At 37.5% G+C, this 12,776-nt stretch overlaps 1 protein-coding gene across 2 annotated transcripts in view; it reads right to left on the bottom strand.

The window, feature by feature from the left end:
• LOC306649378 (ATP-binding cassette sub-family A member 17-like) overlaps positions 1-12,776 on the bottom strand; it is a 138,853-nt gene that overhangs the window by 31,016 nt on the left and 95,061 nt on the right. For both annotated transcript variants that reach the window (XM_079120289.1, XM_079120290.1), the window contains 2 exons: positions 2,869-2,967; positions 440-602 (listed from right to left, as the gene is read on the bottom strand). In XM_079120289.1, coding sequence (XP_078976415.1) covers positions 440-602; positions 2,869-2,967 — 262 coding nt within the window. The remainder of the gene's footprint in view (positions 1-439; positions 603-2,868; positions 2,968-12,776) is intronic.

Raw genomic sequence — 12,776 nt, 5'->3', positions numbered from 1 at the left:
TTTTTTCAAAATTAAGAGAATATTACAGGTTGTTCATGTATTTCCTAAGGATATATTTAAAAATTTTAATGTTCCAGGTGGTACAATGTATAAATTGATCTGCTTCACAGTGAAAAAGTGAATATGTGTTCTTGTCAGTATTGTGCTTCTTTCATTCTCTCTTCTTCCCTGTGAGAGGGATGACCAGGACCTGACTAGCATATCTTCTGATACATTCCTTCCAATTGGATGGGTTAATCCCTCTCTAAAACATCAAACTAGAGCAAAGAGTATGATATTGCCAAAATCTGGCAGACTGATTCTCTTAAAACCTAAAATTTGCACATTTTTTCTTAAACCCTTCCAAAAATTAATGTGTACTGTTTGACAAAATGATTGTGTGATTCCATGAATGAAACCAAAATTCAATTTCTAGTATGCATTTGGATATGCCACTTACTCCAGTGTTTAGTGTGATTGGCAGACCAGTCTGTACTGAAAAGATCCTTGAATGAAGATATTTAATTCTTTCAACAGGAACTCTGCTAATCAGGGGACGGGGACGAACAGAGGGTCGCTTCTTGGCTGACATATCTGTACCGTAGTCTGCCAACATACAAACCCTAAATCAAATCAAAAACAAAAACAAATATGAACTCTCAAAATCACAATACATATCATTTTGATTGGATTTACACAATGAAAGTCATATAATATTTGAATATTTGAAAAAAACAAGAAGTTAAGAATAATGAGGTAGGGGGGAGAAGCTTCATTTAGATTATATCCTGGGTAGCAAGGTTTTAATTTTTTTATTTTTTGTAGTTGTAGGTAGACAGCATGCCTTTATTTTGTTTATTTTTATGTGGTGCTAAAGATTGAACCTAGGGCATTACACATGCTAGGCAAGCACTCTGCCACTGAGCTACAGCCCCAGCTCTTTTGATTTTTTTTTTTTGTTTGTTTGTTTGTTTAATTGTCAGGGTCTTACTAAGTTGCTGAGGCTGGCCTGGAATTTTTGATCCTATATCAAGTAGCTGGGATTAAAGGCAGGTACCACTAGGGTCCAGCTGCAAGTTCTTATATAAGCACTAAACGTTGAGTTAACCAACTATTGGCTTTTACAAACAACTGAGACAACACTAGCATACATAGCTTTTGTTATGTTCTTTTAAAAGTACCACATGAGCCAGGTGCAATGGCAGATACCTATAATCCAGCAACTCAGGAGGTTGAGGCAGAAGGATCACCAGCATCAATTTAGTGAGCCCTTAAGCAACTTAAAGAGTCTGTATTTCAAAATTAAAAAAAAAAGGGCTGGAATGTGACTCAGTGGTTATAAAAAAAATGGTACCAAAAATATGTACATATTTTTTTCATCTCAAAATACCTGAGTGCTTGGAATCAGCGTAGAACAAAATAAAAATAAAAATGAACAAATGAAAACAACCCATACAGGACACTGCCAGCAGACAGAAAGTTCTGAGAAACAAGGAGAAAAAAACACAGGGATAGGTTGGCAAGTACATGAATCTAATGATCGTTGGCTTTTTCAGAAAATAATAATGTTTTGTGGAGGTAAAAGAAGAGATGGAATTAAAATATGCAATAATAGTACATAATTTGGTGATGGTGGGATGTGTATGAATTAAACAAGAGGTATTGGTATTTTCTAAGAGCAGAATAAAGATTTTAATTTCCTTGCCAGGTATGGTGGCACACACCTGTAATCCCAGCAGCTCAGGAGGCTGAGGCAGGAGGCTGAGGCAGGAAGTTCAAAGCCAGCCTCAGCAAAAGCAAGTTGCTAGGCAACTCAGGGAGACCCGGTCTCTAAATAAAATACAAAATAGGGCTGGGGATGTGACTCGGTAGTCAAGCGCCCCTGAGTTCAATCCCTGGTACCCAACCCTCCAAAAAGATTCTAATTTGCTTTAGACTCTGAAAGACTACATGTGTCTCAATACACAACATGTGTTTGATCACTGAAACAATGCAATAATGCATAATTTCCAACTAGTGTGTTGGGTAGATGCAAATAGAATGAGAAAAAATTTTTTTAAAAAAGGAGAAATAAAACTATATATACTAGGCAGTTCTGGTAGAAAATATCAAATAAAATGACATATAATTTAGAATATATCATCAATACTATTCATAAACAGACTACATATTGCTAGTTAAAACATAAATATTGCTAGACTGGATAAAACCATACCCATGCTCCTTACCACCCTCTGGCCTATTGTGACACCTCAGGTAGTTTGCATGCAGTGATATATAAAAACCTTCATAGAACTGAGCCTGCGTTCATGCTTCAGGATGCTGAAGTTGCTTGATGGGTAAACCAGTTAATCTCAGAACTTTCTCACTTTGGTGTTTTGTTTTGTTTCGTTTTGTTTGTGCTGGAGATGGAACCCAGGGCCTTCCCAGTGCTAGGCAAGTGCTCCACTTCTAAGCCACATCCCCAGCATATTAGAAATTCTTTTTAAAAGAAGTATTAGATTTTCCTACTGTTTAAACTAGCTGAGTTGGAGTTATCTATTACTTGTAGGCAAAAGCATCCCAACTGATAAAATGCCATTTTCTGTTTTTCATTCCTTAGAATTTTCTGTTAAAATTTTTAGGGTAGTGCACTTGCCTAGCATGTGGAGATCCTGGGTTTAATCCAAAGCACCATAATGAATGAATGAATAAATGAATGAACAAAGAAATAAATAAATTTTGTTGAATAATATTATACTTAACATCATCTCCATCATCCAATATCCTCATTATCAGAAGCACCAGTCAGAGACTGGACAATCATTTGATGAGGCTTTTGGCAAAGACAGTCAAGCACTGGGAAATGTTTACATAGAAGATCTTTAAGGTCCTTGAATTCTTACTTACCTAATGAACACTTCCTCCATGGTAGTGACAGAAGCCCCAAAGCTGGTGATTCCCAACTCTGTCTGCTTCATTTCCAGGTCAGTAAATAGAGATTCAAACCTGGAAGGAAAGAACAACTTTATTGCTAAAGACAGAAAGTGAATCTTCCACCAGCCTTAGCTCTCTATAAGGGAAAGGCACCAGTCAAGATTTCTGTTCAAATTCCAACCTTGTCAAGCTCTAGCTTCATAACTTGGGCTTGAACAAGAATAATGGCATTGACTTCAGAAGGTTCTTGAGGGATAACCTAAAACAACTGAGCTCATTATATAGATGCAAAGTAATCATTAATTCACTTTTGAGTAGGGAAAAAAATACAATTTCTGGAGTGCTTCCTTCATACCAGGGGCCATTCTTGGCCCTTTTACATGTATTAATTCTGTGTATCCTTTTAACAGCTCACTAAAGACAGTGCGAAGAAACCTCGCTGAGGTCACAAGGCCAGACGCAGCAAAGCTAGGACTAACACTTGGGCCTTTCAACTATTATGCTGAACAGTCTGCTAAATCCTTAACTGTCTGCTAACCTTGAACCCTTCCTCTTCCATGTCTTCAATATTTAAAAATCTGAATGATTTGTGTATTTTTGTATGAGGTTAAGACACCTATCAAAAACTTCTACAATTGAAGGCTTCTGTTCTTCCACACCCAGTATTAAGTCTGCTTTTAAGAAACCAACCTATACGCCAAGTGCCCTTTTGAAGCTCTTGCTCTGTGTGTGTTCCTGCAGGCAGATGGTGATTAATGGCTTAAATTGTGAATTAATAGGGCTTGGTTTGAGTCCAGACTCTGCCACTTACTAGTGTAACTCTGGGCTAGTCATATCATCTTTCCAAACGTTTTCTCACCTGTATAAAACAGATATTACATAATTCACAGAGTTGCTGGAAACTGAGATAAATATGGGTTGGGGTTGTAGCTCAGTGGTAAAGTGCTTGCCTAGCATGTGTGAGACACTGGTTCAATTATCAGCACTGTGTATAAATAAATAAAATAAAGGTCCATTGGCAGCTACAAAAATACTTTCTAAAACACTGAGATAAATGTAAAAACACTTAGCAAAGTAGCAACCTGTATTAAATATTTATCAAATACTATGTGCTGACTGGGCAAGGTGGCACGCACCTATAATCCTAGTAGTGCCAGTGGCTGAGGCAAATTCAAAGACACCCTCAGCTACTGAGCAAGACCCTGTCTCACGATAAAAAATAAAGAGGGCTGGGGATGTGGCACAGTGGTTAAGTGCCCCTGGGTTCAATCCCTGGTACCAAAACAACAACAACAACAACAACAACAACAACAAAAAAAACTATACACCATATATCATCAATACGTTCTATAACTTTTTTATTCAGTTTTCAGGTACTGAAATTATACTCATGTCATTTCTACTGTCTTGCCAACAAGGTTATTGTGCCCTTTTAAGAAAACTGAGGCACAATTTACATATAGTAAAGTGTCCTGTTTTCATGTGTTTAGTACAGTTGGATAAGCTTTGGTAATTGCTGGATATGAAAAATTAAAAAAAAAAAAAAAAAAAAAAAGAGCCAAAGTAGTGTGGCCTGAGGAAAGGGAGTGAAAAAGAAAGCCATACATTGATAGCTTTCATCTCTTTCAAGATAAATCCTCTTCAGATGCTGGCCACTGGTGGGGAAAGTGTTTCATCAAACCTAGAATGATAGTCTCTGGGAAACAATAATTTTTTCCAAGATAACTCCTCTCCAGTGCTAGCCACTGACCCCCAGCCCACCAACTCAACTTCCTAAGTGCCCAAACTGACATGTTCACTAAATCCCCTCCCAGTATAACCTATATAAGCCCAAACTCCTCCTTTGGCCAGTGGCTCATTTTCCACCAGGAAAGTGGGTCCATCAGAAGCATGACTCCATTCCTGAATAAAAGAGCTGAGCTGATTCATGAACTCTGCATTGGGCCCGGTCTTTTTGTGTTAACAGTAATTATATGGTCTCAACCCAACTGAGACACAGGGTAGCTGGGTATGGTGGTACATGCCTGTAATCCCACCAACCCAGGAGACTGAGGCAGGAAGATAGCAAGTTTGAGGCCAGCTTCAGCAGCTTTGTAAGACCCTATCTCAAAATAAAAATTGCTGGGAATGTAGCTAGGTGGTAAGAGTACCCCTGGATTCAGTCCCCAGTACTGGGGAAAAAAAAAGACACAGAACATTTCCATTACCCCAGAAAATGCCCTCATACATATCTGATGAGTCCCTCTCTTGCTTTCAAGTGATTTTTAAAAAATATTTTTATTAGTTGTTGATGAACCTTCATTTATATCTATGTGGTGCTGGGAATTGAACCCATTGCCTCACACACGCTAGGCAAAGGCTCTACCACTGAGCCACAATCCCAGCCCCTCAGGTGATTTCTATTAAAGTGTTTTGTCTGTCTTTGCTCTTAATATAAAAGGAACCATACAGTATTTTTTAAAATATTTTTTTAGTTGTCAATGGGTCTTTTATTATTTATTTATACACACACACACATACACACACACACATATATACATATACATATATATATATGTATATATATATATATATATATATAGTGCTGAAGCTCAAACCTAGGGACTCACACATGCCAAGCAAGTGCTCTACCATTAAGCCACAACCCCAGCCCACCCATACAGTCTTTTTTGTATCCACCTTCATCCTTTTTTTTTTTTTTTTTTTTTTTTTTAAGGAATAATGGAAGGTTTATTTAAAATTTCCATTAGAAAAAACGCACTAGTTTTGGAACAAATGTACTCAATGTATGACAGCATAAGTGAATAAAAAATATAACAGAAGAAAAACAAACCATAGTACAACAAATTTAAAAAGTTTAAAATGGATTTAAACAGTTATATTCTTTAAAATTCTCCAAATATTTAACAGTTACTAGGTTTGACAATTTGTTTGACAATGAAAGCCTATTTCTGTATTGTAAACTCCATAAAACTGCTTGTTAAATCCAAACATTCTACATAACTGGTATTGAAATACATAGGTTGTCAATTTCAGAATAGCAGGAATTACTCATTTCCTCTCACAGTTATGTGGATTAACCAGCTGCATTATGCTTTCTGGGGAAAGGATAAAATGCAGAAAGAAAAAATAAATAAAATCTCTAAAAAAAATTGAAACACAGCCAAATTGAGACATCAGTTTTTTTTTTCTTTAAGGCAACAAACTGAATTTTACAATATATTCTACATTTGCATTGTCATTTCCCCTTTCCTCCCCATCTCAAATACTTCTGAATTCACTAGTATAATCAACTCTTCACTTTCAAATATTCTGTACAAATATATTTAGCAAAGAGCACATACCTAACATCATTCTGACAGCTGTATGGTCAGCATACAATTTTAGAAAGATTACTATGTATATCACATTTATCTTTACTTAAAAACAAACAAAAACCATAACTAAACAAATAGTTTTAAAATTATGAAAACCCATGAAAGAAGATTCAACATGGGCTCTAACCTTGATAAAAACACACTTCAGAAAGACCAACCAGTAATGCTAAATTTCTGCCAAATAAATCCTAAGGCACCAAACATAAAAGGCCTCTTAGGACCACTCTTTTCTGATACATAATCTGTCCCTGGCTTGGCCATCTCATCCTTAACTATGCAGAGTCCTGCTAAAACTCTGTATTTTAGTTATTTTACAAGAGAATATTACAATGTAAAGTGGACAGGTTCTTGATATCAACAGTATGTCATCAAGGGTTTTTGAATTATTGAATCCAACAATTGGTCACAGAGGTCAAGTATTATTGAGGCTCTTTGTCAGCTCTCCATCATGTCCATCCTTCAAGTACATGCAAGGCTCAATTGTTTTCAGAGGTAGAAACCTTGGGCCACTTAAGACACTGATGAAATAGGAGTATGAGGTGAACCCATCTGGGTGAGAACTTGATCCAGCCACTGCAGGAGACCATGCAGATGTATTTCAATCCATCAGGGGGTGCTAGTGATATCTTGGCACTGGTATTCTGCGCCCCAGCCTTTAAGTTGCAGAAGTATCTGGCCACTCTCTTCATATAAGGCTTCATCCTCTTGACCTGACTAATGTATGTCAGGAAAAGGTCCCCTGTGACAATGCCAAGGTTCCTTTTACCAGCCCTTGTAGGATGCATACTAGAGGACAGTGTTGCAGACACTGGGGCAATGAAGATGCAAACAAGTGAAATTGATGGATGAACAAATTGCTTGATTATGTCAGGAAGAGCACAGTTTACAATGGCACGATACCATTTTGAACATGCTTCACCCATTCACTGGCATTTGAGGGGCCTAGTGTTTTCCATATAGATCTTCAAGCAACTGCACAGCAGAGCAAACTGAGTCCCCATTTCTTGGTGCTCAGGAGCCAGGTCTGCTCCCTGGGGATCTTCAGCACCCCCACAGCACAGCAACAAGGGACTCCAAAATGTGAAAGTGAATCCTAGAGCGGAATGGCAAGAATCTCCACCTTCATCCTTGCAACATGTTTTTGAGAATGAACCATGTCGTTGCATGCATGGATCCTTTGTTTTTTTTAATTGTGGAACAGTATACAAAAGAAGAAATATATCTATTCCTCTGCTGCTTGACATTTGAATTGTTTCCAAGTCAGAAAGTTTATTTATAAAGCAGCTATAAACATTCTTCTCTATGTTCTGTTTCTGGACATATACTTTATTTTGGATAACACAGATAAAAGCAGATAAAAGATTGCTAAAAATTCTTCACTCCCTCTATTGAGAAGTGGAGCTTAATTCTCATTCTCTTATCTAGGCAGGCCTTAGTGACTTGTTTGGTTAAGATACAATAAGACAAAGGAAGCTTTAGTGTCTCGATTTCTCTGAGAGGTCTAAGCTGAGTGAGATGTCTCCTCACCATGAAGCCATTATGCTGGAGAGGACACATGATATGTTTTAGTTTCTTCCAGAAATCCCTCTCAAGGCACTAGATATGTGAATTAAACCATTCTGGAGCCTCTAGATAAGCCATCACCAACTCATATTTTGTTAAAGACTTTTGTATCTATGTTCATGAGGAATACGAAATCTGTAATATTCTGTTGTCACACCTCTTCCTGGTTTTGGTATTAGGGATGTGCCGTTCTTGAAATTAGTTGGGAGATGCTCTCTTTTCTATTTTCTAAAAGATTAGGATTATTTTCTTCAATGTTTGATAGCATCCAGAATTTTCTTTTTGAAAATATTTTGATTTTATATTTAATTTTTATTTGTATTTGCAGAGCTGGGATTAGAACTCAGGGCTTCACATACGCTAGGCAAGCACAATACCATTCAGCTATATCACTAGTCCTTGGGAATATTTTTTATTTCAAATTTAATATTATGAATAGATGTATGAGTATTCAGATTTTCTACTTCATTTTTTGTTAGTTTTGATAAGAATATTTACTAAGTAATCAGTTTATTTTATTGACTTATTTATTCATGATGTTTTCTTATCCTTTTATAATTCTAGGCTCTGCAATTACAGTGATCTTTTCATTCCTCAGATTGGTTAATTTTATTTTTCTATAATGGTTTGTTATGATTTGGATGTGAGGTGTCTCCTAAAAGCTCACATATGAGACAATTTAAGAAGGTTCAGGGAAGAAATGGTTGTGAGTCTTAACCCAATCAATGACAGAGATTAACTGAGTGGTAACTGAAGTGGCAGGTGTGGCTGGAGGAGGTGGGAACTGGGGCATGGCTTTTGGGTATATATTTCTATCTGGTGAGTGGAGTCTTTTTCTCTGCTTCCTGATCGACATATGAGCTGCTTCCCTCTGCCACACTCTTCCATCACGCTGTTCTGCCTCACCTCCAGCCCCGAGGAATGGAGCCAATCTTCTATGGACTAAGACCTCTGAAACTGTGAGCCCTCAATAAACTTTTCCTCCTCCACAGCTGTTCTCATTGGATCTTTAAGTCACAGTAGCAAAATAGCTGACTAAAACACGGTTTGTAAATTTTCTAGGGGTTCATCAATTTTATTAATCTTTTAAAATAAACAACATTTGGCTTTTTAGGTTTTCTCCTTTTTTTATTTCATTGCTTTCTCTCCTTGTAGTTATCACTTTTTCTCTTCTGCATTCAATTTTTTTCCACTTCTTCAGTTGGAAACTTAGATGATTGTTTTTTCCCCCTTTTCTTTTTGGCAGTATTGGAGATTGAACCCAGGGCACTTTATCATAGAGCTACATCCTAGCCCTTTTTATTTTGAGACAGTGTCTCATTAAATTGTCCAGGCTGGCCTTGAACTTGCTGCAGCCTACAGAGTCACTGGGATTGCAGATGTGTGCCACTGTGTTCAGCTAAGCTTTCCTCTTTTTCTTTTTTGTGGGGTCAGAGTTCTTCTCTTCTAATGGATTTTTAAAATATAATATATATATTCATTAAAATATATAAAATAAAATATACATACATATATATATTTTTAGTTGTAGGTGGACACAATACTTTCATTCTATTTATTTATATGTGGTGCTGAGGATCAAACCCAGTGCCTCACATGTGCTAGGTGAGTGCTCTACCTTTGAGCCACAACCTCAGCTCCATAATGGAAGTTTTTAAGAGCTACAAATTTTCCTGTAAGCACTGCTTCAACAGCATCTGAAAATTTTTTATATGTTGTGTTTTATTATCATTCAGCTAAAAATATTTTTCAAAATATTTTTCAGTTTCTTCAACCCATAGGCTATACAAAAGTATGTTAACTTCATTTGCAGATTTTTAAAATATCTTACTGTAATCAATTTTTTTTTTTTTGTACTGGGGATTGAACCCAGGGGCACTTTACCATTGAGCTACATCCCCAGTCCTTTTTATTTTTTATTTTGAGACAGGGTCTTACAAATTGCTTAGGGCCTTGCTTAATTGCTGAGGCTGGTTCTGAACTTGCAATCCTCCTTCCTTAGACTCCCAAGTTGCTGGGATTACAGGCATGTGCCGCTGTACCTGACTTATAATCAATTTCTAATTTACTCATATTGTAGTCAGTGACCTCAACCTATATGGATTTTTTTTTTTTTGCTGATATAGACAGGTTTAATGATACAGCACTCTTCCCAGAGAGACTACAGAGACTTTTTAAAACTATAATCCACACCAGAAGGGGTGGTGCATGCCCTTAATCCCAGCAACTCAGGAGGCTAAGGCAGGAGGATCACAAGTTCAAGGATAGCTTCAGCAATTTAGTGAGACCCTGTCTCAAAAAATTAACAAACTAAAAAATAAATAACGACCTGGCTGGGGATGTGTCTCAGTGGTACAGTGCCTAGGTTCAATCCCCAGTACCATAAAATAATAACAATAAAGAAATAAAAACTATAATCCAACAGTATACATGAGGTGCCGATTAAAATAAACTAGCTCATCACAATTACCCTAAAAACATTGCAACTTTTCCTTTCCCCAAAATGATCCTAATCTCAAGTGAAAATAGTTATGATGGGAGAACCAGAAACCTAGTTTTGTGGCCAAAAAAAAAACTAAAGAAAAACTAGCCGTCCAAGGGTGAACTGGAAAGTGGCTAGCCAGCAATGCCAATGCCTCACTGAGCACGCTGCTCTTCCTGCTCTTGCTCTTTGTCCCTCTCGTAGCCCATCTGCACAGTATGAGATAGGTTCGAATGATCCTGCTGAGTCTTACTCACAACTGTGGACCTCACCACTGTGCTGATCTTTTCTCCAACACTAGTTCTGAAGAAACACTTTCTGAGTGCTCAACAGCCCTCCACAGAACCTTTCCTTGAAATGAGTTTAGTGTGACCATCATACCTCTTCAAGGTGATGAGCACATTGCCCAACAATCAGCACTTCTGGAAGACACAGATCAGTTCCACCAGAAACTGCTCGCTCTTATGCTCTGCTCCATCAACATCAGCCCCAGTAGTTTGAAATTTATTTGGGCTTATTTTGTAGTCGAGTACACAGTGCATTATGGTAAACACTCCATAGGCACTGGAGAGAATGGGAGTTCTGCTGCTGTGGTATGCAGTTTCTGTTGATGGCATGTAAATCAGGTGTGATGATGGTGCCATACTTATACTATTAATAACTAATGGAAGGATGCTATAATTTTGAACGTGGTTGTGAAGATTTTGACTTCATTTGGTTTTGTTAGTGTTCACCTCATACATATATATATGTATATATATATATGTATATGTATATTTTTTAAAATATTTTTTTAGTTGTCAATGGATCTTTCATTTTATTTATTTATATGTGGGGCTGAGTATTGAACCCAGGGCCTCGCCTGTGACAGGCAAGGGCTCTACTACTGAGCCACAACCCCAGCCTGGTTTTGAATTTCTGAGCAGGACTTATGAGCAGTGGCTGTTTCGTTTCCTCCCTTTGGAACACTCACTTTGAAGATGCCCCTTCTTGGATCCTCCCTGCTGTGCTATGAGAAACCCAAGTCACTTAAAGAGGCCATGTGGAGAGAAGTACTGAAAACTCCAGTTGTCCCTAGTGAGCTCCCAGTTCATATCCAGCACCGTCATCACAGAGGTGAGAATGAGCTATCCAGCATATTCCAACTCATTCTAGGCCCCAGACAACATTTTATGGAGTATAAAACTGTCTGTCTGAGCCCATCAATCTACAGAATCACAAGAAGCTGTAAAATGGTTGTCATTTTAAGTCAGTAAAATTTGAGGTAATTTGTAATCTCCAATTAGTTGTTACATACAACTAGCTAAGTGTGGTAGTGCACACCTGCAATCCCAGCTACTCGGGCAGAGGCAAGAGGATCTCAAGTTTGAAGTTAGCCTGAGCAATTTAACAAAATCCTGCCTCAAAAAATAAAAAGGGCTGGGGATGTGGTTCAGTGGGAGAACACTCCAGAATTCAATTCCCAGTACCACATACATGCACATTAAATAAATAAATCCCTCTCACACACACATACACACATAGACTTTGGTACCAAAAAGTACTGTTAAAAAAAAAAAAAAAAACCCTAGAACATATGATATGACTTTGGAAATAGTGGGGTGAAGGCAAGAAAAGTCTCAAGAGAACTCCAGACAGAGGCTGGAGTAACAGTGAAGAAATCTTTATTCTTCATGTTACTTAGCAGCAGAAGATTTGGGAACACTTCCAGCTAGAGTAACATCAAAGATTGAAAGGGCATTTAATGAACTTATGCATGAATTCCTATGGAGAGTTCTAGTTATAATGTGGAAAGTGCTAACTGGTTTATTATATGTATCTATGATAAATAATGTGAGAAACAAACTAAAAATATGAAATAATCAAATGTTTGACAGAAGTTAGAGAAAATATAGAGAACCCAGGACAGTCTTTCCAGCTTGCAAAGGTTTTCAATGTTCTCAGGGCAAAAATAAAAGCTAAAGTTAAGTCAATTAAATATTATTTGAGGATAAAGAGCTATGAGGTCCTTCACTGAGAGCCAACTGATAAATTCTAGCAGTACACCATGGCTTACAGACTCTACCATCTGGATGAAGGCTTCTACAAATCTTACAGGAATTTTCCCACATCACCAGGGCTCGCACTCAGTCCAAGGTGAAGATTGTGAATGTGGTTTTATTCTAACAATGTATATTTCACAATCTGATATGAAGGAAACCTACAAGGTATTTAAATAAATTGTAACAGCTTGGACAAAAAGGGATAGAACCCAACATAAAAAGTGACTTTGGAGATTCAAGATGGCCGATTAGAGGAAGGCTGCGCTTCTAGTTGTTTTGTGGCTTGGGACTCCAGCAGTGGGAGTACTGCTTCTCAGCGAGGTTGCTGAAAAAGGGAATTTACTGAAATTCAACACTGGACAGTCAGAGTTAAGTGACTCAGAAATTCAGGTAGGTACACTGAACAAAGAATAAGAA

Source organism: Sciurus vulgaris (assembly GCF_902686455.1).
Source record: "Sciurus vulgaris genome assembly, chromosome: 18".
In the NCBI taxonomy this organism is placed as follows: domain Eukaryota; kingdom Metazoa; phylum Chordata; class Mammalia; order Rodentia; family Sciuridae; genus Sciurus; species Sciurus vulgaris.
The sequence above is the reverse complement of the archived record's forward strand: the minus strand, read 5'-3'. Positions and strand labels throughout refer to the sequence as shown.